This window comes from Microcaecilia unicolor, chromosome 8, assembly GCF_901765095.1.
Source record: "Microcaecilia unicolor chromosome 8, aMicUni1.1, whole genome shotgun sequence".
Lineage (NCBI taxonomy): Eukaryota > Metazoa > Chordata > Amphibia > Gymnophiona > Siphonopidae > Microcaecilia > Microcaecilia unicolor.
Window position 1 is genome coordinate 39,208,316 of NC_044038.1, and position 27,253 is coordinate 39,235,568.

The following is a 27,253-nucleotide window of genomic DNA, read 5'->3' on the forward strand; positions in this document are numbered from 1 at the left end:
GGATGTCCAACCGGCATCTGAAACTGAACATGGCAAAGACTGAGCTCCTTGTCTTTCCACCCAAACCCTCCTCTCCTCTTCCCTCACTTTCCGTCTCTGTTGACAACGCCCTCATCCTCCCCGTCTCCTCAGCCCGCAATCTCGGAGTCATTTTCGACTCCTCCCTCTCCTTCTCTGCCCATATCCAGCAAACAGCTAAGACCTGTCACTTCTTCCTCTATAATATTAGCAAAATTCGCCCATTCCTCTCTGAACAGACCACCCGAACCCTCGTCCACTCGCTCGTTACCTCTCGTCTTGACTATTGCAACCTTCTCCTCGCTGGTCTCCCGCTTAGCCACCTATCCCCCCTCCAATCTGTCCAAAATTCCGCCGCACGTCTTATCTACCGCGTGGACCGATACTCTCATATCACCCCTCTCCTCAAGTCGCTTCACTGGCTCCCGATCCGTTACCGTATACAGTTCAAGCTTCTCCTATTGACCTTCAAGTGCACTCAATCTGCAGCCCCCCATTACCTCTCTACCCTCCTCTCCCCGTATGTCCCCACCCGTAACCTCCGCTCTCAGGACAAATCACTCCTATCTGTACCCTTCTCCACCACCGCTAACTCCAGACTCCGCCCCTTCTGCCTCGCATCACCTTATGCCTGGAACAGACTTCCCGAGCCCATACGCCATGCGCCCTCCCTGCCCATTTTCAAGTCCTTACTCAAAGCCCATCTCTTCTCCCTTGCTTTTGGCGCCTAACCACCTTCCCCATTCATGACACCTACACTGACTACATAGTTTATTACCTTTAGATTGTAAGCTCTCTTGAGCAGGGACTGTCCTTCCCCTTGTTTAAAATTGTACAGTGCTGCGTAACCCTAGCAGCGCTATAGAAATGCTAAGTAGTAGTAGTAGTAGTATTGGGTGTCCCACTAGACCACCAGATATATTTTGTTTTTGGGGGTGGGGGGATTTAGTGTGTGCGAGGCTGGAGGCCCTGGGTTTTTTTTTTTTTTTTTTTAAACAGCCCAGACCTGCCAAAAACCTTCTGCAGGAGGACTGCATTTTGGACGCATGCCCAAGACCAATCCTCCTGCAGAAGTACCCTGATGATCAATGCTAATAGTGCACTGAAAGGGAGAGGAGAAAGAGAGAGAGACAAAGCTTTTTGTTGAAGCTCTGAACAGATATATGCCCTGATCTCCCCAGGTACTTTCTAGGAAGTATGCAAATGTTTAAATGAATCCATTTTTCAGTTACTTATTGCTGTTTGCACATTTGTTTGTCCACTATTCCGACAATAAACACATCTGTTCATTCTGTCTGTCTGGACTGAAAGAAATTTGCAAGCTATTAGCACTGATCATAGGAGCGGTATTTCCCTATGCTGTTCTGGCACTGATTTTACAGCTCTGTTCAGAATAGCATAGGTAAATTGATAATCGGGCTGTAAATGCACAACAAAAAATGTTTACCTTTTGTGATTTTCAAATTCCAATTTTACTGAACTGACAGCAATCCTTACAAAGGGGACCTTTTACTAAAGCTTTAGCGCAAGCCAACAGAATTAGCATGAGCTAAATGCTAATAATTCCATTATATACCCATGGGCTTCTTAGCATTTTCAGTGTGCTAAACTTTAGTAAAACGGCCCCCAAATCAGTAGTGTTTCAAAAAGAGTTGTCTTCCTGGCTTATCATACACCCTGAATCTGAAATCAGATGAGCTGGAAGTGGGAAACTTGTATCAAAAATAAAAAGGAATGCAATTTAAAGATACAGAACAAAAAAGAATGGCTGATGTTTCATGTTACAAAGTTTTTTCATTTGTAAAGGCTTGCACCAGAACTGCAACACAAAAGATTACCAAGCGCTCAATATGAGCAGAGAATGTACATCATTTGGGAACAAACTTAGTCAGGGGCATCAGAGAGGTCATGGTGGTTGGGACTTTTAGAAAAGTTTGCAATTAAACAGTATCCACAGGAAAATGGTCACTAAGCACTAACAGGGTATTTTATGCTTAAAGGTAAAAGCTAGGGCACTAATATATGCAAAAGATATATTACAAGAGGGTAAACAAAAAAAAAATATGTGAAATACAGGCTCATTGCAAGATGTCTACTTTTAGAAAGGCTTTATTCACTACAAAGGAAGTCCATTTTAAGGAGGGCTCCCATTTACCAACACTATAAGGTATACAAAATGTGTCACTATTGCTCCCAGACTACATGAAGAAACAGTTTGAATTTTCTAACTGGTTGACACAAAAAAAGCTGAAAAGTTGGAACTTATTGGGGTTGTTTTCATAATAAAAAAAAAATAAAAAAAAAATGCTTTCCTTAAAATAAATAGTTTGTCAAAAGACAAAATTTATAATACAGTAGAGTGGTCAACAGGGAACCCCCTCTCATTGTTTACAAGTGGTGTGCTTTGGATAAGGAAAGACCCCATTAGTTTCACTATTTTGTTCTTGCTTCCGAATCCTTCCTCTTAGATAAGCAGAAGGGAGCCCATGGGTTTCCATTACAGAAGATCCAAGAAAAATTTACAGTCAACAAAAAAAGTTCTTTACATCACAATAAAAGATGTCTGCTGAACCCAAACAAGTCATGTGACAAAAACTGCAAATTTTGTTTGGAGCAGCAATCTACTACTGAAATGCCCTATAATATAGTTCACAAATGAATTTATGTATTTTCAGGCGAGTCTGAGAGATGTAATGTGGTTGACTGTATTTCACTTAATGGTCCAAAACGTCCATAAATATCCTTTGCTCTCATAGTAAAATGGCATTTGTTACCACTTGCAAACTTTGTCAGAGTACATGCCATTGGCAGAGGCATGGCCTTTACTTCTCCTACTTTTATCCATTTAGTTGTACTGGTTTTAGAGGTTTCCTGATACATATATAGGTAATAGAACTGTACAGCAGCACATCTGGGGTTAATCTTGGCAACATTCCATGAAAGGGCAATGCCTCTAGGATTTATTACTTCAGTTACTTGTAGGTCATACTTCTGAGGTGGTAGAGTGTTTAGCACTGGATCTGGACATGAAGTCTTCTGTAATGAGATGGAGACAAAACAATCTTGAGAAGCCTAAAGAATACATAATATCAGATGTTCAATAAATCTTTGGTTTATATCCGTTTTTTTTAAATTTTTTATTTCTTTAACAGTTCTGTAGTAAGATTTTTATTTCACATTTTACCAGACCCAGAATAATAAAAAGTCAAAATTATAACTACAACTGGTCTGAGTAATAGTTCCCAAAAGTTGTTGCATATCATAGGACAAAACTTGGTGCATCAGTGATGAAGCAGTAAAATTTTGAAATCTTTAGTTCCAACTGCTTTAAATTCAAATGCTACTGCTGTAGAAAAATGATTGACAAAGAATTAGAGAAAATAAAATTAAGATATTCTATAGTAATTGTACACCTAAAGGGGCCTATATATCAAGACAACTAAAAATCTGATGTTTAACATATACTTTACAATAAATGCAATGATGATATGCATGGAACATACATGCTATAAAGTGCTCTAAGCAAAGCAGCCACACGCCGTGTGTAGCCCAAGTTATTACAGTGAAGCGAGAGGGAAAATTAGAATGAGGTAAATCCTATTACTGCTTGTGTCACACTGAATAGTTTTTCTTAAACAAAATGTAGCAACTGCCCCTTACTCAACCAATTGACCAAATTTTAATTGATAATTAGATTCAGTCGACTGAACACAGCCAAGCTTGATTTCAGCCAGCCCTATCGACTATAAATATCACTATATATTAAACTTACCATGAGTGTAATAGATGTCACAAAGTTTCTGCAATAATGCTGTGTCACGATCAAAAGAAATTTCAGAAAAGATTAAAGAAAAAAAGGTTGTTGGAAAATAGCCTGGGAAGGGTTACAAAGTCATTTCTAAATCTCTGGGATGCTACTGAACCACAGTGAGAGCAATTTTTTCCACTTGGAATAGTGGTGAATCTTCTCAGGAATGGCTAGCCTGGCAAAATTACTCCAAAAGGCACAACAGCAATTCATCTAGGAGGTTACAAAACATCCTCCAAAGAACTGCAGGCCTCTCTAGCCTCAGCTAAGGTCAGCACTCTTAACTTCAAAATAAGAATAAAAAACAGACAAAAATGGAATATATGGGAGAGTAGCAAGGTGGAAACTGCTGGAATCTAAAAGTAACATCAATGCTCAACTCAGATTTGCAAAAACATACCTAGATGACCCCCAAGCCTTTTGGGATAATGTTCTATGGACAGATGCGTCAAAAGTGGAACTTTTTGGACAACACAAGTCCTATTATGCCTGGTGTGAAGAACATACAGTGTTCCACTGTAAGTCTGACTTCAGTGCTGGGCAAAATAGTGGAAACTATTATAAAGAATAAAATTACAGAACATGTAGACAAACATGGTTTAATGGTACAGATTCAGCATGGATTTAGCCATGGGAAGTCTTGCCTCACCAATCTGCTTCATTTCTTTGAAGGTGTGAACAAACATGTTGAAAAAGGTGAGCCAGTTGATGTAGAGTATCTAGATTTTCAGAAAGCTTTTGACAAAGCACCTGAGAGACTCCTGAGAAAATTAAGGAGTCATGGGATAGGAGGCAATGTCCTTCTGTGGATTAAGAACTGGTTATCGGACAGAAAACAGAGGGTAGGGTTAAATGGCCATTTTTGTCAATGAAGGACGGTGAATAGTGGAGTGCCACAGGGATCTGTACTGGGAACAGTGCCATTTAACATATTTATAAATGATCTGGAAATCGGAATGAATGAGGTGATTAAATCTGCAGATGACCCACAACTATTCAAGGTTGTTAAAACATGTATGGACTGTGAAATATTGCAGGAAGACCTTAGGAAATTGGAAGACTGGGAATCCAAATGGCAGATATTTAATGTGGACAAATGCAAGGTGATGCACATTGGAAAAAATAATCTGAATCATACCTGATTCTAGGGTCCACCTTGGGGGTAAGTACTCAAGAAAAAGATCTAGGTGTCGTTATAGATAATACGCTGAAATCTTCTGCTCAGTGTGCGGCGCCAGCCAAAATGCAAACAGGATGCTAGGAATTATTAGGAAAGGGATGGTGAATAAGACAAAATACTATAATGCCTCTGTATTGCTTCTGGTCGCCGTATCTCAAAAAACATATAGTGGAATTAGAAAAGGTCCAAAGAAGAGCGACCAAATAATAAAGGAGATGGAACTCCTCTCATATGAGGAAAGGCTAAAGAGGTTAGGGCTCTTCAGCTTGGAAAAGAGACGGATGAAGTCTACAAAACCCTGAGTGGTGCAGAACGAGAAGAAGTAAATTTACTCGTTCCGAAAGTACAAAGGCTAGGGGACATGCGAGGAAGTTACATGGAAACACTTTTAAAACAAACAGGAGGAAATATTTTTTTACTCAACGAATACTTACGCTCTGAACGCTTTGCCGGAGGATGTGGTAACAGCGGTTAGCATATCTGGGTTTTTAAAAAAGTTTGGACAAATTCCTGGAGAAAAAGTCCATAGTCTGCTATTGAGACAGACATGGGAAGCAACTGCTTGCCCTGGGTTTCATAGCATGGAATGTTGTCATGATTTGGGTTTCTGCCAGGTACTTGTGACTTGGCTTGGCCACTGTTGGAAACAGGATACTGGGTTAGATGGACCATTGATCTGACTCAGTGTGGCTGCTCTTATGTTCTTAATAACATGGGCTGGCCCCAGGCACCACAGGTATCAACTGTGAATATCCATAAAAGATATGCTGCTTTGCACAGGGAGCACTTCTTGAAGGGGCTGGGGAGTCATCTAGGAGATTATATTTCGGGGAAAAAAAGCTGCAGGAATATCAAATATCTCAACGATGGAAAAAAAAATACCTAAATGGATGCTCGAGGCTTATACTGAACTGATGTAAAAATCAAGGGAGAAGTGTTAAGCAATTGAAAACACTAACTAGGGAATCAGAAGAGTACTATATGACAGCGATAGACTTACAAGAATTTTTGAGTTAAAAATAGAGAAAACGCATGTGCTGAACTAACCATGATGAACTTGTCCGATTAGCTCTGCAGAAAGCAAGAGACTAACTTAGACCTGCATAACAGGAACAGGTGAGAACAGTTCAGCTCTCCCAAAAGCTATTATTCAGTGCTGGAGTAATGTTCCCGTTTGGGGCTCCAATGGATGATGTTCTTTATCTGCAAGGATGTCAATACCCAGATTGTTCTTTGGGAATCTCTGTATATTTATGATAATCCCTTTTATTATTTAAGTCTCTTCTTCCCTCAGCGTTCCCTGAGTTGCCTTGGAATGCTGGTTCTTAGTCCCTCATAGCAAATTTGGTTTTCAGAATATACAGAATGGATATGCATTAGGCAGATGTACAATAACTATAACCCTATAATATAGCAATGATATACTATCATCAAATGGGGATTTAGATTTAGCTCATGTCTTTCTCAGTAATTCAAGGTGAGTTACAATGAGGAGTGGCCTAGTGGTTAGAGCACCGGTCTTGCAATCCAGAGGTGGCAGGTTCAAATCTCACTGCTGCTCCTTGTGATCTTGGGCAAGTCACTTAACCCTCCATTGCTTCAGGTACAAACTTAGATTGTGAGCCCTCCTGGGACAGAGAAATATCCAGTGTAACTGAATGTAACTCACCTTGAGCTACTACTGAAAAATGTGTGAGCAAAATCTAAATAAATAAATGATAAAATAAATTGAGGAACAGTAGATATTTTCTGCTCCCAAAGGGCTTACAATCTAAATTTAAGACTTGCCCAAAATTATTGTGAGGTGTAGCGGTGGGGTTTCAACCTAGCTTCCCTGCTTTTAGGCCTGCTGCTCTAACCCTTAAGAAAATTCAACATTTGTTTACCTTGGTCCAACCTGAAAAATATTACTACTGGTAATTCTGAACTTAAATGAAGACAACTTGTTTACTATTAAAATCTCTCTTTAACCAATTTTCAGTCAAATTGTATAAATGACAACCATCAATGTCTAAGCGATAACAATCCTCACCATATGGCAACAGAGAAGAGATCTAGATCTAATACATGTTGTAAATCCTGTCTGCATATTAGTATCTTTCTACGTAAAGAGTCTTGGTTCGATCACTCCACAACTGGCATTCTAAATTGGTGAATAAAGGAATGATATGTAAGTTATGAAACTTCAACGAGGGGCAATGCTATAAATAGCTTTAATCAATTCAAACCTGCACTGTGAACAACAGGAAAAGAACTATGGTGAAGGGGAGAGCAATACCGGAAGACTGGAGGGTAGCCAATGTTACTCCGATTTTTAAGAAGGGTTCCAGAGGAGATCCGGGAAATTATAGACCGGTGAGTCTGACGTCGGTGCCGGGCAAGATGGTGGAGGCTATTATTAAGAATAAAATTGCAGAGCATATACAAAAACATGGACTGATGAGACAAAGTCAGCACGGATTTAGTGAAGGGAAGTCTTGCCTCACCAATCTAATGCATTTTTTTGAGGGGGTAAGCAAACATGTGGACAATGGGGAGCCGGTTGATATTGTATATCTGGATTTTCAGAAGGCGTTTGACAAAGTGCTGCACGAAAGACTCCTGAAGAAATTGCAGAGTCATGGAATCGGAGGTAGGGTATTATTATGGATTAAGAACTGGTTGAAAGATAGGAAGCAGAGAGTAGGATTGCGTGGCCAGTATTCTCAGTGGAGGAGGGTAGTTAGTGGGGTCCCGCAGGGGTCTGTGCTGGGTCCGTTGCTTTTTAATGTATTTATAAATGACCTAGAGATGGGAGTAACTAGCGAGGTAATTAAATTCGCCGATGACACAAAATTATTCAGGGTCGTCAAGTCGCAGGAGGAATGTGAACGATTACAGGAGGACCTTGCGAGACTGGGAGAATGGGCGTGCAAGTGGCAGATGAAGTTCAATGTTGACAAGTGCAAAGTGATGCATGTGGGTAAGAGGAACCCGAATTATAGCTACGTCTTGCAAGGTTCCACGTTAGGAGTTACGGATCAAGAAAGGGATCTGGGTGTCGTCGTCGATGATACGCTGAAACCTTCTGCTCAGTGTGCTGCTGCGGCTAGGAAAGCGAATAGAATGTTGGGTGTTATTAGGAAGGGTATGGAGTCCAGGTGTGCGGATGTTATAATGCCGTTGTATCGCTCCATGGTGCGACCGCACCTGGAGTATTGTGTTCAGTACTGGTCTCCGTATCTCAAAAAAGATATAGTAGAATTGGAAAAGGTACAGCGAAGGGCAACGAAAATGATAGTGGGGATGGGACGACTTTCCTATGAAGAGAGGCTGAGAAGGCTAGGGCTTTTCAGCTTGGAGAAGAGACGGCTGAGGGGAGATATGATAGAAGTGTATAAATAATGAGTGGAATGGATCGGGTGGATGTGAAGCGACTGTTCACGCTATCCAAAAATACTAGGACTAGAGGGCATGAGTTGAAGCTACAGTGTGGTAAATTTAAAACGAATCGGAGAAAATTTTTCTTCACCCAACGTGTAATTAGACTCTGGAATTCGTTGCCGGAGAACATGGTACGGGCGGTTAGCTTGACGGAGTTTAAAAAGGGGTTAGATAGATTCCTAAAGGACAAGTCCATAGACCGCTATTAAATGGACTTGGAAAAATTCCGCATTTTTAGGTATAACTTGTCTGGAATGTTTTTACGTTTGGGGAGCGTGCCAGGTGCCCTTGACCTGGATTGGCCACTGTCGGTGACAGGATGCTGGGCTAGATGGACCTTTGGTCTTTCCCAGTATGGCACTACTTATGTACTTATGTAATAGAAAAAATGGCTTGCTGCCAAATAAGAAAAACTGTGATCTCTGCAAGGCACATTTTTCTAATGCTTTAGAATAGCTAGATACAGGTTTGGAGATATTTCTAAGATTACTGTCAGTCACTAATAAGGGAAATGGAGGTAATTCAGTTGGATAAAGTTAGAGAGGATAGTTTGCCTTTCTCACTTATAATTGGTACTTCTGGGGTCCTTTTACCAAGCTGCGGGTAAAAGGGCCCTGCGTTAGCGATGGGGGCCATTTTTCCCACAGCGGGTGAAAAGCCCCCAACAAACATGGCCATGCAGAAAGAGAACTCCTACCGTGTGGCCTTACTGCCACCTATTGAGGTAGCGATAAGGGCTCCCGCTGTAACCAGGCGGTGCATGGCGATGCCCGATTACTGTTGCACAAGCCATTTCCGGTGGGGTTTCTTTTCCCCCCCAGAAATGGTGCATGCTCGGGGCCCGACTATTGCCAGTGGCCGCGTTGGGCCGCCAGTAGTCCTGATTTAGTGTTCAGTAAGCCTGCGTTGGGCTTACTGACGCTTTGTAAAAGACCCCCTCTATGTCCAGTTCTGAGTTACTAGATTTAGAGTCCGACTCAGATTTTGGAGAAGGATAATGACCATGGAACCTATGTCTGTACTAGCTAGCAAAAGCTGTGGAGACAGTTTACTATTATGGTAATTCAAACTATTGTTACGTTTCCACTGCTGCAATACCTCCCTTAAAGTAACTTGTCCTCTTTTGAAGAAGCCTTCACCGAGTTCAGATATGTTTGGGGAACTATTATCTTCTCTCAAACATTCCTTTTTTGGAAAAGCTAAAATGGCAATAGCTCTGCAAGTACTACCTGGAAAGCCATGAGATCCTGGATTCTTAAATTTACTTTCTGGTCTTTTCATACCACCTAGAAAAATTTGATGGCTCTACTGGATCTTTTAAAATTTAATCTCTCTTTTTGATACAGTTCCAGTATCTTAAAATAGCTGTCCACTACAGGGATAAAGACGTTTTATTTGGTTCCAGTCTTTTTGGAAAATTGAGCCAAGCAACTGATAAACAATCCCATGATGTCTTAAAATGGTGTTCCGTATGGTTCCGTTTTATCCTCTATTTTGTTTAATACTTATGTACCTCTGTGGGGAGGTACCTCTTAGGGTCCTACATCTGATCCTTTTATGTAAACAGATGATATAAAGTTGGCCTGCTCAAAACATTAGCTTGTGTTTAGAGAAAATTGCTTCCTTTTTGGCTCTAGCTTAATCCTTTAAAGATAGAGATTTTGTGGGTGAGAAAATTTCCATCTTTTTTGGGGGGGGGGGGGGGGGGGGGGATCATTCCAAGACAGGGAGAATGCAATTACTTCTTTCTGGTCAAGTTCACAATGGATGAATAAACAGGTCTCTTCTGTGGGAAAATTCACCTATACTGAGGCTTTCACTAATCACTGTGCATGAAACTACCACATCAAGGCTCAACTACCACTGATTATATTCTGGGCTATTGGCTATGGATGTTAGTCATCTGCAACAATTCCAGAAATAGGGAGCTTGACGAGAAGATAGTCTCACTGCTAGAAGATTATGCCCCTCCAGTTCTGCAATCTTTACACCATATGACTGTATCAGACCTTGTGAAATTTATTTTGGTTATCACCTGTTCATTGTTTGGGACCAAAATATTTGAGGGCTAACCTAGTCTCATAAAAGCCACCACCAAACTTCTGAGATTGAAGGCCAACTCCTGCTTATTTAGAAGTCCCTTCCTTAAGGGAAATCAAATTGAAAATACGCAGAATAGAGCATTTTTGTTTGCTGGATCAATCCTCACATTTAGATAAGTTCCGGGGACTGGTTTAATAGTTAAAAAAAGAAAAAGGACAAAACCCTGTTTGTTTTTTTTTTGTCTTTTTTAAAGATTTGGGCAGGTTTTGATTAGTTTTATGTTTTAGCTTTCAGGGATTTATTGGAAAGGTAATGGACCAGGTTTAGCTGCTGTCTGATTTTAACTGATCAATTTAGTTCTGTTCAAGGACAGCATTTTGTGTTCTAGTAAATGTGGGGTGTCAGTTTTGACAGTATTTAACTTGTACCTTGTGACCATGGGCAAGTCACTTAACTATCGCCCTAGGTACAAACTGTAATGGAAATCAAGATCATTCTAAATGTATATGGTGAAATTAGGCCTTACCTGCTAATTTTCTTTCCTCTAGACCCTCCAGACCGGTCAAGACGCTTGAGTTATGCATGCCTACCAGCAGAGGGAGACTGAGAACACTAACTTTGAACTGAGTACATATAACCTGTGCCTAATCATCTATCTCCAGTATACGCTTAGCAAAGCAGAAAGAAACAGAAAACAAAACCCCTGGAACAGTAACTCTAAAAACTAGAACAACCCCTGCGCCTGGAAAACCAACAGTTAAACACCAACAGTGTGTTTAAACAGATGAAACGCCCAGGCGTCCCACTCTGTATAATATTAGAGTCAAAGAAATCTCTCCGACCATACTGACCATGAAATGAACAGTCATAGCAGAACACGGCTCAAAATACTTCTGATAATCGACACGACTGAAAAATACTTCTGATAAAAGACAGGGCGGGCTCTTGACCGGTCTGGAGGGTCTAGAGGAAAGTAAATTAGCAGGTAAGGCCTAATTTCACCTTCCTCAGCAACCCTCCAGACCGGTCAAGACACTTGGGAAGTACCAAAGCAGTAAACCCATTAAGGGAGGGACCCACGAAAGGCAGAAGACAACACAGCCGCTCCAAACTGAGCATCCTCTTTTGCCTGCACATCAATTCTATAATGCTTCACAAAAGAATGAATGGTCGACCATGCCGCCGCCTTACAAATGTCTTGCGGAGGAATAAAACTACTTTCCGCCCAGGAAGCGGCTACCCCCCGAGTAGAGTGTGCCTTAAGTACTGCGCGACGCTTCACCAAATACGCCGAGGCAATAGCCTCCTTCAACCATCTAGCCAGAGTCGCCTTGGAGGCCGCTTCACCCTTTTTGGGACCTCCAAACAAAACAAACAACCTATCCGATGCTCGAAAGTCCTGAGTTCTGCTCAAATACGACCGTAAAATGCGTCGAACATCCAACTTAGCCAGCCGACGTTGGGAAAGATCACCCGACCTATCCCCCAACAATGGCACGGAAATCACCTGATTTACATGGAAGGAGGATACCACCTTCGGAACAAAGGAAGGAACCGTCCGTAAAGTCACTTTCTCCTTCGCAAAGGACAGAAAAGGCTCCCTACAAGACAAAGCCTGAAGCTCTGAAATTCTACGCGCCGAAGCAATGGCCACCAGAAACACCGTCTTCAAAGTAAGATCTTTACACGTAATGGATGCCAACGGTTCAAACGGAGGCCCTACTAGAGCCTCCAAGACCAAATTCAAATCCCAAGGCGGAACCACCGGACGACGAGGCGGCCACAGCAACTTGACTGCCTTCAAGAACCGCCCCACGTCCGGTGAAGCCGCCAAGGAAATTTCCTGAATCTTTCCTCTGAAACAAGACAAAGCTGACACCTGTACCTTCAGGGAAGAGAGCGAGAGCCCCCTGTCTAGCCCATCCTGCAGAAACTCCAAGACTTCCGCGATCGACACGCGCAGAGGAACATAATCCCGCTCTTGACACCAGTTCTCAAAAATGCGCCACACCCGCACATAACCCAAAGACGTAGACCGCTTAGTAACATAGTAGATGACGGCAGAAAAAGACCTGCACGGTCCATCTAGTCTGCCCACGATAAACTCATATGGGTACACCTTACCTTGATTTGTACCTGTCTTTATCAGGGCACAGACCGTATAAGTCTGTCCAGCAGTATTTCCCGCCTCCCAACCACCAGTCCCGCCTCCCATCACCGGCTCTGGCACAGACCCCGTATAAGTCTGCCCTCCCCTATCCTAGCCTCTCAACCACCAACCCCTCTTCCCCCCGCCACCCAATTTCAGCTAAGCTTCTGTGGATCCATTCCTTCTGCACAGGATTCCTTTATGCCTATCCCACGCATGTTTGAATTCCGTTACCGTTTTCATGTCCATCACCTCCCGACTGGAGGGCATTCCAAGCGTTCACCACCCTCTCCGTGAAGAAATACTTCCTGACATCTTTCCTGAGTCTGCCCCCCTTCAATCTCATTTCATGTCCTCTCGTTCTACCGCCTTCCCATCTCCGGAAAAGATTCGTTTGCGGATTAATACCTTTCAAATATTTGAATGTCTGTATCATATCACCCCTGTTCCTCCTTTCCTCCAGAGTATACATGTTCAGGTCAGCAAGTCTCTCTTCATACGTCTTGGAACACAACTCCCATACCATCCTCGTAGCTTTTCTTTGTACCGCTTCCATTTTTTAAACATCCTTCGCAAGGTACAGCCTCCAAAACTGAACACAATACTCCAGGTGGGGCCTCACCAACGTCTTATACAGGGGCATTAAAACCTCCTTTCTTCTGCTGGTCACACCTCTCTCTATACAGCCTAGCAACCTTCTCGCTACGGCCACCGCCTTGTCGCACTGTTTCATCGCCTTCAGGTCCTCAGATACTATCACCCCAAGATCCCTCTCCCCGTCCGTGTCTATCAGGCTCTCCCCACCTAACACATAGGCCTCCCTTGGATTTCTACTCCCTAAGTGCATCACTTTGCATTTCTTCGCATTGAATTTTAATTGCCAAATGTTAGACCATTCTTCCAGCTTCTTCAGATCTTTTTTCATGTTTTCCACTCCCTCCGGGGTGTCCACTCTGTTGCAAATCTTGGTGTCATCCGCAAAAAGGCAAACTTTACCTTGTAACCCTTCGGCAATGTCACTCACAAATATATTGAACAGAATGGGCCCCAGCACCGATCCCTGAGGCACTCCACTACTCACCTTTCCCTTCTCCGAGCGAACTCCATTTACCACCACCCTCTGGCGTCTGCCCATCAACCAGTTCCTAATTCAGTTCACCACTTCGGGTCCTATCTTCTAGTTTATTCAAGAGCCTCCTGTGGGGAACCGTGTCAAAAGCCTTGCTGAAATCTAAGTAGATGACGTCCATAGCACGTCCTTGATTTAATTCTCCTGTCACCCAGTCAAAGAATTCAATGAGATTCGTTTGGCACGATTTCCCTTACGCGACCGCAACATCGTATCAATCCTTTCTTCCTTAATCTGAACCTCTCAAGAGCCAAGCCGTAAGCGAGAATGGAGAGGATCGGCCATCTCGATCGGTCCCTGAACCAATCTCACCCCGGGTCCCAACGGAATCGGAGCTTGCACTAACAACCGGAACAGATCTCCGTACCACGGACGCCGAGGCCAATTGGGCGCTATCAGAATCACTAGACCCGCATGGCGCCCGATCCGCTGCACCACTCGACCCACTAGGGGCCACGGCGGAAACACGTAGAGCAACTGCTGAGTCGGCCAAGGGGAGAACCAACGCGTCGATGCCCTTGGCCCGAGGATCTCTTTGGCGACTGAAGAATCGGGGGACCTGAGCGTTGTCGGCCGATGCCATGAGATCCAGCACTGGCCGACCCCACTCCAACACCAGCCGATTGAACACTGAGGGATGAAGAGACCACTCTCCGGGGTCCAACGTGTGTCTGCTCAGGAAATCCGCGCTCACGTTGTCCACCCCTGCCACGTGGCCCGCCGAGGCTGAAGATGAGCTTCTGCCCACAACATTAACTCTGCCGCCTCTGCAGCTAACGCTTGGCTCTTCGTTCCCCCCTGCCGATTTACATATGCGACGGCCGTGGCATTGTCGGAAAGAACCGACTGCCTTGCCTTCTAGAAGGAGCTGAAAGGACCGAAGAGCCAACCGAATTGCTTGAGTCTCCAGACGATTGATGGACCAAGAAGCTTCCTCCAACGTCCAACGGCCTTGAGCTACCTGACCCAGACAATGTGCCCCCCAGCCTGACAGACTCGCATCCGTGGTCAGCCCCCTTAGAAGCCTTAGGACGAAGCTCTGGGAGCCGAGGAGCCTTAGCATCACCAAGACCCTTCACCAATTTATCCAATTCCTCCCCGAAAAGCAAAGAGCCTTTAAAAGGTAAGGAACAAAGTTTTGCCTTGGATGCGGCATCGGCGAGCCAGCCCCGTAACCACAGAGCCCGCTGCGCTGGCACCGCAAAGGTCATGTTCTTAGCAGACGCCCTCAACAAATCGTACAGCGCATCTGCCAAGAAAGACGACCCCATCTCCAACTTGGCCAGATCTTGAACAAAAGAAGCCCTATCAGCCTGCGGGCTATCCAGGAGCCTCTCAGCCCAGCGAAAACAAGCCCGAGCCACCAGACCTCCACAAACAGACGCTTGCAGCGCCAAAGCAGACAGATCAAAACTCCGCTTTAGGAAAGTCTCCAATTTCCTATCCTGAGGGTCCCGCAACGCGGCCCCCCCATCCACTGGAATAGCCGTAGCTTTAGTCACTGCCATCACCACGGCATCTACCGTCGGGGGCTTGAGAGAATCTCTATCCTCCTGAGGAAGAGGATAGAGCTTGGTCATAGCCCGAGCCACTTTACATTGAGCCTCCGGCGACTGCCACTCCTGCGTGATCATGTCTCTCAAGTCCGCATTCATAGGAAAAGAGCGAGAGACCCGCCTGATCCCCTTAACCAAAGGATCCACCTGCTTCCCATCCCCAATGGGAGCTGCCGCAGGATCAAACTTTAAGGTGGCAGACACCTGTTCAATGAGTTCAGATAATTCCTCCCTGTGGAAAATCCGAACCACCGAGGGGTCTTCCCCTGGCAAAGACAGGTCCCCATCCTGACCTGCAACAGACCCCTCCTCCTCCTCCTCCAGTGGGCTAAAATCTCCTTCAGAATCTGGAGGGGAAAAAATCTCTACATCTTCAGACCACTCCACACGTGGTCTTTTAGCGGAAGCCCCCTCCCCGTCCCGGGACCAAGGGGCTCCACACACGACGGTCCTGCCTTCCGGGCCTGAAACAAACTCCACACAAACTCTGGAGGGAACCCCATGCAGCCCGAGGCCTCCTCCCCAGAGATACTCGAAATCGGGAGTCCCTGAGGCCCCACGACCGTCTCAGTGCTCACTGGGCCCGAATCCAAGATGGCGGCGGTTCCCGCCAAAATCGGGACCGCCACCGGAGCGCCAACCTGAACCGCTCCCACCTCCTGCGAACCTGTCGCGAGCACCTCCGCCGCCAACACCGGCGGAGCGAGAGATTGGGCTTAGGCTCCCCACAAAACCGGCAGGAACCGCCAACCGCGTCTAAACCCCGACGCGCACACAGCCGGCAACGAAGCAGCTTCCCCGACATGTTCGCGCCAAGAAACAGCTGATTACTACCCAAAACCGACGAAAACAAAAGGGAAACACTCACCGGCGCTTACACACGAACCCAGCTCTCCCAGAACAGCTGAACAACTCTGGACCACCGGAGTGCAGCTCCTGCAGCTCTCTTCACGTGGTGTGCTTTCTTTTTTTTTTCAAACTTTATTTGAGCCCTGCAGGATTAACACTGCAGCCGAGGCACAATGCTGCCCAAAAAGGGAGAGCCAGACAGGGGGAGGGACCCGGCCACCCGGGTGTGACACCCCAGAGAGGACAATGGCAGGCCCCACCAGACCTACCAACCCCTCGCACACCACAGAATTCCAGGCACAGGGATTAAACACTGCTCCCAAGGAAAACTGAAACTGAAGCTAATCACCCAACAAGGGATCTAAATCCTACCAGACCGGACAAGCTGCACAGGCTGCATGTCTACCCTCTGCTGAGACTGAGAAAATACTGGAGATAGATGATTAGGCACAGGTTATATGTACTCAGTTCAAAGTTAGTGTTCTCAGTCTCCCTCTGCTGGTAGGCATGCATAACCCAAGCGTCTTGACCGGTCTGGAGGGTTGCTGAGGAAATATTGATTTTCCTTACTTTAGTTACATGCTGTAGAAAAATAGAAATGTGTCAGACCTTACTGCAGAATAATAATCACTCAGAAGAAAGGTCATATATATGTCATGCTTCTAATTAACTAAGCTTGTTAGTAAAAAGTAGGCCAGAATTACCTCAGGAGTTAGGAATGTTTTAATTAACTGAGAAGTATGGGCCTTATCTAAAAAGGCAGATGAAAAGGCAGGAAAAAGGGAATCATTATATATTTTTTCTCATTATGTTTTTCTTTTTAACCAGAGCTATAGCACCTGGTGATCTTGTGATAACAGTATTCTTGGCTATTTAAGGTTTCATTTTAATCATTATGACCAGACTGTGGACTGAGTTTTCCTTGTTCATTTAGTCTCCCTGTATACAGGATGTTGATTTTACAAAATAAAAATCTTATATATATTTGAACCCAGAGTTCTGCGAGCTTCTTTGGTAAGAGGAAAATTTTCCGTAACACAAACCTTATGCTCCGGTTTACTAAGGAGTGCTAGCAGCTGTCCATGTGCTAGTGCTAAGGCGGCCCAATCTGAATGGGCCATGTCGGTACCAGCGCATGGACAGCCGCTAACGCTGCTTTGTAAACAGAGCCCTTAGACTGTGAGCACACTAGGGACAGAGAAAGTACTTGTGTGTGTGTGTATATATATATATATATATATATATATATATATATATATATACACACATACATACATACATACACACTGCTTTGGTTGTAACACAGAAAGGATATATCAAATTTATGACCCTCTACTCTTATATTTTAAAATGCATATTTCCCTAAGCATGCAAATGCAAAGCACTTGTACATAAAGACCAATAAAATACATTGGGAAAATACTGATTCAGTGGCAGAACAAATCCACATAAAAAATTTGAAAGAAATGTATTTCCTGCACTTACTTTCAGCTTTCTAAAATATACCTACGCTTACATTTGTGGCATTACCTTAGAGTTCAACGGTGTAGAACTGGTATTAATGGACACAGACTCAAGGTCTGTATCCAGAATGGTTACTGAACCATTTCCCATGCCAACTCTTTGTTTGTTTGCTGGAACACCTAAACATACACAAAAAGAAATACTATAGTTTTCACAACAATATCTACAAATTGAGCAGAAAGATACAATGCAAATTTGTTAAGACTCCCACAATGCATTCTCGACTTCTTAATATGATAAATGTCACACTGTCAAAATTTAGTCTGTAATAGTAATTCCTGTTAGGAAACTTATTAATATAATTTTTTGACTATTGAGGAAGAGACTTCAAATCCCAATATATAAGCAACATAATTGCAAAAGCTGTACAGTACCATTAGTGCAAGAGTTGTGCAACATCAATAGTCATAAAAACCTGCTCCACCTAAATTTTCCTTTACTTTTTCCTTGTTGTATCACAAAAATCACGTTTACTAACTTGTTTTCTCAGTCCTTTCTTTTTTTTTTATATCTTTATTTATGATTTTTAATCAACACAGACTACAGGCCTGCGGGCGGTGCCCAGCCCCCAGACACTGAAGACACGACGCGTGCCTGTCAGTCAGCGAGATTATCCGGGCGCACTGGGTGCACTTCTTGAAGCCGCTGGGAGACTTCGATGTCATGGGTGGAAAAATCGCGCCGGCGAGATCAAAACTCGAAATGGCACCACAAAACAGGGGGAAGAAAAAATTTCGAACCGAGGCCTAAATAGGGCCTACCCCGACGACGAAAGAAAACTTACCGGGGCAAAACTAGAGATACCGGAAGGGGAACAGACCGAAAAGGTCTCCTTCCGAACACCTTCTTTTTTTTTTTTTTAGCGAAGTCAAAACGACGCGCGAGGTCAACTTTTCGGGGCGCGAACGGCGAAACACGACCGTACCGAGCGCAGACAAAAGAAGACTGGCCGGCACGAGCCGGTTCGGGCGGGAAGACGGCCGCGCATGCGCGGTGCGCATCGGCGCGCGAGGACTAGCAAAGGACTTTGCTAGAAAAGTGTTCCGATTGGAGGGGCTGCCGTGGACGTCACCCATCAGTGAGAACAAGCAGCCTGCTTGTCCTCGGAGAATCATATATATATATAAAAAAGGAAAAAAATTATTTATCTTGTCTTAGACCACCATCTAAGGGATGTCGATTAATTATACTCAGGAGAGAAAAATCATGAGGAAAAAGAAACTTAAAGAAAGGCTTAACGGTTTATCCACTATGTAATTATCCATCTTAACCCTGGAACCACTAGGCGTCTCCAATCTGTTTCATGACAACTTTTTCTGATCTATAAATGGTTTCAAATGAATAGGATTAAGGAAAATATATTTGACACCCAAATATTTTATGTTGCATTTACATGGATAGTTCAAATTAAAGGTAGCTCCCAATGCCAAGGTAGCTGGTCGTAATGCTAGGAATTCTTTTCTTCTGGCCTGTGTCAATTTGGTGATGTCTGGGCAAACCCAGATCTTCCCTCCATAAAAAGGAGTCTGCAAATTCCTTAGGGCCATTTTTCTCACATGATCTAAATCTTGTTGGAATACGAACGATACCAGCAATGTTTGTCTATCAGTTATAGTAGTCAGTGAAGTTTCCAACAATTCTGAAACATTAAGATCTCTTTGTAGATTCAAAGATTCCTGTAAATCTCTATTTGTATTTTTTATTGGGAGATAATAAATTTTGTTCAGAGGTGGTATATCAGTAGAAGCAAACTTTAAATTTTCAGTCAGATACCTTTTAAATATATCTAAAGGCGAGTACACAGATGTTCGAGGAAAATTTAACAATCGGAGATTTAATCTCCGATTGTAATTTTCAAAGTATTCAAGTCTATGATGTATCTGTGTGTTGTCCTGTATCAATTTTGAGGTAATTTCCTTCATTTTAATAGAATCCACATTCAAAAGGTTTATCTTTTCATTCCTCATTTTTCATATCTGCAAATGCAACATTTAAACTTTGAACATTTTCAGAAAGTTTGTCAATCTTGCCTGTTGAAGTCTTCATAGTATTGTCCAAACGCTGGAGGACTTCCGAAATCGCCTCCAGCGTTACCTTCACAGATGGTGGGGCTCTTGTTGTTGTTGACCTCTCTTGCAGGGTCACATTGCCCTTCAATTCCGTTGTTAGGGGAATTCCGGCCGATAATACGACTTGGTTGGCCCAGCAGCGAGGCTCCTTCTCCGACTTCCGGGGTCATAGCTTCACCTTCAAAGTCGAGTACTGCTGGCTGCAAAGGCGGGAAGTGCGTCGGAGGAGACAACGAAGTGTCTATTCCCTGGCTCTCGGCGTCTCTCTGCGCCGATAGATCAGCGGGACCTCCTGACGTCAATAGAGTGGATTGCCGCATTAGGAACCGTTCCATCGTCTGCTGGTCGGGCGTTGATGTCAGTGACGGCTGGGCTCCCGCCCTAACGGTTCCCTTCCTCTTAGTATGAGGCATAGCGTCGAAAAAAAAATTTCAAGTAAGTTTTAGGAAAAACTAAGAGGAATCAAAAAACTTAAGCAGCGTTGGAGTAGTCACAAATGCGAGCAGTTGTTACCGCCGCCATCTTGTTCCCCCTCAGTCCTTTCATTCAAACTATATCCCCCGGTTTACTAAGCCATGCTAGCGGCTGGCAGTGCACTAATGCCGACACAGCCTATTCACTTTGAATGGGCTGTGTCGGCAGCCCTTAGCCAGAATGGCACAATTTTTGAAGGCTTTCTATTTAAATCTGGACGCCATTTTGAAAAGCTAATGCCGGTGGAATTGTATTGAAATTCCTGGACTGAAAGAGTGAGTTTTGAAGATTGAAGCAAGTTAAGCCTGAAGAACGCTAAACGTTCCAGTTGGGTAACAACAGTTTTTGCTTCTTTCTTGCAGTAACGCAGTATCCTGCGCTAGTAGGCAATGGACTGGCAGCAACTAAGGAAGTCAACGTTAAATGAAACGGCGGGGCCCTGAGCAATAACAGCCGGTTCAGTTAAGTTGTTATTCATTAATATATGGTTTATATAAGGTTGTGTGTGTATGAATGAAAGTACTGAGAAAACAATTAGTAAATGTGATTGTGATGAAACAAGGAAAATTCAAAAACTGAAGAACAAAAATAAAAGAAGATTTAGGTGGAGGAGGTTTTCATGACTAATGATATTACACAACACTTGCACTAATGGTGCTGCATGGCTTTTGCAATTAAGTTGCATATATATTGGCATCTGAAGTCTTTTCCTCCTCAATAGTCAAAATTTTATTAAAAAAAGAAAAAGAAGTTTCCTAACAGGAATTACTATTAGAGACCACATTTTGATAGTAAGAAATATAACAAGTTCACTTCTTATGAAATGACCATTTTAAAGTGCATTAGTACATTTATTCCAGTTTGTGGATGTTATTAGTTGTTTTAGAGAAAACAACTGAAAATGTATCTTGAAGCTTAAAAACAATGGGGAATCAATGTTTGTTTGGTCTATGTACAGAGGAAAGCTTATACTGTTAACAAAAAATGGGGATGCTATAGCATTCATAGCCACCAGAGGTGGGGTAGGTGTGAGAAGAGCCTAGTGGCTGGATTTTGGACCCACGATTGCTGGGCTCAGAAATGAGCCCTGCTGCATGGCCCCTAGCCAATCATTGTTACTGCAATAATTAGACAAAATTAGGAGGAGATATAAAATGGGGAACCTCTGTATAGCACTACCAGGTATATGCAGGATTTTACAGCCTTAACAGTCCCTGCTTTTACAGGGTAATCTTATAAGACAGTGCCTGGTTTAAGAAGGCAAGTAGTCACCTACTTAGGATTTATTTTAGAGCAGGGGCGTATCTGCGTGGGGCCTCAGGGGCCTGGGCCCCCGCAGATTTCGCCCTGGACCCCCCTACCGCTGTCAACCCTCCCCCTCCGTTGTTGTCGCCTACCTTCGCTGGCGGGGGACCCCAACCCCCGCCAGCCGAGGTCCGCGTCCTCCTGCCGCTGCCGGCTGCCGTTAAAAGAATTCCGTCAGCTGGCGGGGGACCCCCAACCCCCGCCAGCCAAGCCGAGGTCCTTTCATTTCTTCTTCCAGTAAAGCTGGCGCCGAAAGTTTCTTCTGAGTCTGACGTCGCTGCACGTTGTATGTGCAGGACATCAGACTCAGAAGAAACTTTCGGCGCCAGCTTTACTGGAAGAAGAAATGAAAGGACCTCGGCTTGGCTGGCGGGGGTTGGGGTCCCCCGCCAGCTGACGGAATTCTTTTAACGGCAGCCGGCAGCGGCAGGAGGACGCGGACCTCGGCTGGCGGGGGTTGGGGTCCCCCGCCAGCGAAGGTAGGCGACAACAACGGAGGGGGGAGATTGGCAATGGCAGCGGCTGGGGGGAGGGGGATCGGCAATGGCAGCGGCGGCGGCGGGGCTATAATGTGCCCCCTCACTCTGGCCCTGGCCCCCCTACCGCCGCAGTTCAGATACGCCCCTGTTTTAGAGAGACAGAGAGCAGGTGCCTATGTATATTTAGGAAATACTAGCATAAACAGTGGTATGTGAAGCCATGACCCCTTATAGAGTGAGTTAAAAACTCTAAACTGTATCCTGAATTTCACAGGTAACTAATGATGTTGGATAAAAAGGGGCACAATGTGATCAAATTTCTTGGCATAGTATAGGGTCTAAATGGAAAAATTATGTCTTACCTGATAATTTTCTTTCCTTGGATCATAGCACATGAATCCAGAGGCAAGTGGAGATACAGGACAATACTGAACTCCAATACAGGACGGTAAGCAGCCTGGTTAGTCAGTATTTGATAAACCAGAAGGATAGCTATAACACCATGGCCCTTTCCTTCCTCACAATCAACCAAACCAAGAATCTGAAACCTGTGGAAACTAACCGTAATAATCCTACAACAGAGAAAACACTAGCAAGGTAAATCATTAAGAGTGGGCCACTGGACTGATCTGCTATGATTCAAGGAAAGAAAATTATCAGGTAAAACAATTTTTCCTTCCTTTTCATCAAGCAGATGAATCCAGAGACAAGTGGGATGTAGCAAAGCAATGTTCAATTAGGGTGGGTGCTGGAAAAGCCAGCAGAAAGGAAACAGCTCCAAAGGATACCTCTGATCTGGCTGCAACATTCAATTGATAATGCCTGCCCTGGTGGAGTGAGCTTTCAAGGCAATCGGAGGCTGCTTGCCTAAAAGAATATAGGCAGCCAAAATGGACTCCATAATCCAACACACAATGGTTGATTCAGAGGCTGCTTCACCCTTCTTAGGCCCTCCAGATAGAACAAACAAATGATCAGAGTGGCAGAATTCATTAGAAACCTCTACATACTGAAAGAGCATGCAACAGACATCCAAGAGTCACAAGGAGGCAAAGTCTGCCAAGCAGTCCTCCCTCAAAGGAATGAAGGAACAAGAAAGCTAAAACAACCTTTGGTTAAAAAAAAAAACAGTACAAAGAGAGACACCTGCTTCCTTAAAACAAAGGAACAGGTCTCTGCAACACAAGGCCTACAAAAGCACAGCGATGCGCCTGGCTGATGAGATCGCCACGAGAAACATGGTCTTCAAAGTGAGGTCCTTAACTGTAACTTTCCTCAATGGTATGAACAGACTTTCGAAAGTCCTTAAGGAGCTTCTAAGGAGGACAGAGTGCACAGAGTGTGTTTAAGATGTTAACCCTCTTAAGAAAACAGATGTCATCCGGATGCATGACTAAGGAGAAATGAGCCAGACATCCATGATAACACACAAAGGCAAGGAGTTGTAGACAAGACCCTTCTTAAGGAAAAGCCAGAAAGTGAGGTAAGGTGAACTGGATCTGCCTGCACACCAGGCCTCAAACACTTTCCAGAAGTGAGCATAAAATAAGGAGGTGGATCACTTCTGAACCTGCAGCAATGTCATCACCTCCTCTAGATTCCCCTTCTTCCTTAACTGTGTCCGTTCAAGAGCCAAGCCATAAGACTAAACTGGGATGGATTCTCTATGAGAACTGTTCACGTGAGGAGATCCGGGAGCAGGGGCAGCCGAAATTGTTTGCCTACAAGCAGCTGCGTCAGATCTGCATACCATGATTTGTGGGCCAATCTGGAACTACCAAAATTACCTTCGTTGGATAAAGGTGGATTTTGTGGAGCACTCACCCTATCATGGCCCAAGGTGGGAAGATGTAGAGCAATTTGGCTAATGAAGAAAGGCGTCAATTGCTTTGGGACCAAACTCTCTTTCTGCTGAAGAACCTTTACACTGCTGCATGAAGCCATCAGATCCAGAATTGGGATCCCTCAGTGGTCCATCATCATCTGAAATATGGCTGCCAACTCCCATTCCCCTGGATCCAGAGAGTTTCTGCTGAAATAATCCACCTGCATGTTTAACAATCTAGCAAAGTGTACCTCTGACAGGGCTGGAACCTGCTACTCTGACCACGGTATCAGAAGGCAAACCTCCACAGCCAGAACCCTTCCTGTTTATGGGGCGAGGAGAGAGAAAGGAAACATTAAGTGTTTGAATGTCCTAGCGTGAGCAGTCTGAAAGATAAGTGTTCTTTCAAACTACATACATTCATTATATCACCCTGTTAAGTAGTTCAGTAAAGCAAGTTAAGACATATTTAGTGTTGTGAAGGACTCTAAAACATTACACATAATTTGAGGTTTTTGGCCAATGATGATCAGAGGGTCTAAAGTGATTCATTTAAGCTCTGATAGATGTTCATAGTCTAGGAGCTCTGTGAGGTCTTTTTTCCTCTTATACATTGAAGGGTGCTATAGTGGAATACTCATTTGTTCAATCAGTGGAAATCATTGTTGGAATGTAATTGTATTTTTACATGCATTGACTGTCACCTATTATTTCTCTGTGATTACTCTGTGACCTCTGATGTGAATTACTTAGAGAGGTCACACAGCTATGCAACTTCCTGTGGGGGGCAGATGCAGCACATGCAGCACATGGAGCACATGGAGCTCATGATCTCTCCTAACCTGAGAGGATCTATGGTGGTGTGAGCATCCATTACCATCTAAGCACATGGAAGGAGCTGATAATACAAATGTATAGTAATATGTATATATAAGCCTGTCTGATTATAATCTAACTACAAACTGTGAGTAAACAGATGTTTTGTTACTTCAACTTTAAAGTGACTCAGCAGTGAATTATTCTGGGGTGAATGAGAGAGAGATGAAGAAAGAAATTAACATTTCTAAAGCTGAAGCTGTGTGTACTAAAATCTGCTAATTATTTACTACAAATAATCCAACAAAAGGGTTATGGGCCCAGGGCCAGGAATTGAAAAAGAAGAGAAATATTACCAGGCAGAAAAAAAGGACACATTTTTTCTCTTAAGTTTTAAAGGAAAGATTCAGTCTGTCTCTCTCTCCCCCCACACAGCAGACAGAAGGCTAAGAAAATGGCTGAGGGAAGAAATTCACCATTGTTCTATTCTCTCAAGGTGCCTAAATTAACTGAGTTTAATTATCAGCAGTGGGAATTAAGATTCATATGTCTCCTTCGAGCAAAAAGATTAAATATATGCTTAGACCAAGACAGAACAGCTGAAAATATGGCTGAATGGGACAATGCAAACTATTATGTGAAGTGCATGCTTTTGGAAGCTCTCTCAGAGAAACAAGCCATATTAGTGGAGGGAAAAGATACACCAAAGGACATCTTATATAAACTGAGAACTATGTATGCAACTACATATGCAAAGCAGCAACCAATTTGGCTGGCAGAGTTGAATGAAACCAAATTAAGGGATAAAAGTAAATGTAATGATCACATTATGCATCTTATGTCTTCATTTCAAAAGTTAGAACTTTCTGGAATTCCCATGTGTGATGCATTGAAAAGAGCATTTCTTTTTACCTCACTATCAAAGAAGTTTGATGTTTTTAGGTCTGTAAATGAGGCCATTGAAGGGCAATCTTTTGAACAGACAACATCAAAACTAAGGCAGGAATGCATAATAAATGATTCTGAGGAGATGTGTTCTCAAAGCAAGTCAGAGAGAAATGAAACAAATTTCTTGGCAAAGAACAGAGGAAGGCGGAGCTATGGGAAAACTCCACCCAAGGGCAAGCTGATTTGCTACTCATGTGGAAAGGAGGGACATGTATCTAAATGGTGTAAGGAAACACAAAACACTCCCTCTAGCTCACCTAAGCCAATGGAACTAAAGAATTTTCAAACCAGGAAATGTATGAAGGACAAAGATAAACACAAGGGCTTTCTAATGGCAGAAAAATCTTTGACTATGGTAAATAATAATTCAAATGAAAGTACTTGGATTTTGGATTCAGGGAGCACATGCCATTTAACCAATTGTAAAGATTTCTTTCAGGAAATGTGTCCAGAGGAAGGTATTCTTAAAACTGCAAACGCAGGGACTGCTAAGATCCAAGCAAAAGGTATTGGATTCTTAAAATGCAAAGTGTCTAATGAAGTTAAAGAAATTCCTGTAAGTGATGTCTTGTATATTCCCCAAGCAGTTTGCAATATGCTTAGTGTATCTACATTAGATAAGAAGGGATTTGTGATTCATTTTGAAAACAGTAAGTGCACAATCTCTAAAAATGATGAAGTGTATGCTGAAGCTTTTATGCATAATGATGTTTATAAACTGAGCATTTCAGGTGAAGCCTCACATATGGTGCAAGTAAGGAAGAATGATGGTAAATGTAGTCCGGAAATCTGGCACCGCCACCTGGGACATCGTGATTCTAAGGTGATCCAGGATCTTTACAGTAAGCAACTGGCCACCGGCATTCAGATAAGTGCAAATGCTGGTAAAATGGAGAAATGCATAGACTGTGTTACTCAAAAAGGTGTGAGACCCTCATTTCCTGCATACACAGGAAATAGGAGTAATAAAGTGCTGGACTTAATACACAGTGACTTATGTGGACCGTTTAATATCCCATCATTGGGAAATAACAGATTTGTGCTAATATTCTTGGATGATTTCTCTAGATATTGTGTGGCCTATTTGCTGAAAGAGAAAAGTCAAGTCACAGACATGCTGAAGAAATACGTAGCCATGGTGAGCAATAAATTTGAAAGAAAACCAAAGGTTCTTCAGACCGACAATGGTGGTGAGTTCACTTCACAAAGCATGCGCACATTTCTAGAACAAGAAGGCATTCAGCATATCACAACAGTAGCTTATACACCAGAGCAAAATTCTGTTGCAGAGAGAAAATTTAGGTCACTTGTGGAAATGACCAGATGTATGCTGTCAGATAGCAATCTCCCTAAAAGACTATGGGGGGAAGCCATTCTCACAGCAGTGTACCTACAAAACAGAATGCCAACTAAAGGCGCTGAGCGCACACCACATGAGACATGGCATGGTAGGAAGCCAAACCTGTCACACATAAGAACATTTGGAAGTACAGCATATGCTCATATACCAAAGCAAAGAAGGCATAAGCTGGATTCCACAACAGAAAGGGGCATTTTAGTTGGCTATACTCCAGGACACAAAGGATATAGAATTTTGAATCTGAAAACTGGCATTGTTGGCATAAGACATGTTACATATTTTGATGAAAACAAAAGGG

At 43.5% G+C, this 27,253-nt stretch overlaps 1 protein-coding gene across 8 annotated transcripts in view; it reads right to left on the minus strand.

Annotated features, from left to right (window-relative positions):
• Nucleotides 1-2,111: 2,111 nt before the first annotated feature.
• Nucleotides 2,112-27,253, minus strand: part of ATF7IP2 (activating transcription factor 7 interacting protein 2) — a 123,411-nt gene continuing 98,269 nt past the window's right edge. For all 8 annotated transcript variants that reach the window (XM_030211754.1, XM_030211750.1, XM_030211751.1 and 5 more), the window contains 2 exons: nt 17,686-17,798; nt 2,112-3,054 (listed from right to left, as the gene is read on the minus strand). In XM_030211754.1, the coding sequence (XP_030067614.1) occupies nt 2,680-3,054; nt 17,686-17,798 (488 nt within the window). In that variant the 3' untranslated portion in view covers nt 2,112-2,679. The remainder of the gene's footprint in view (nt 3,055-17,685; nt 17,799-27,253) is intronic.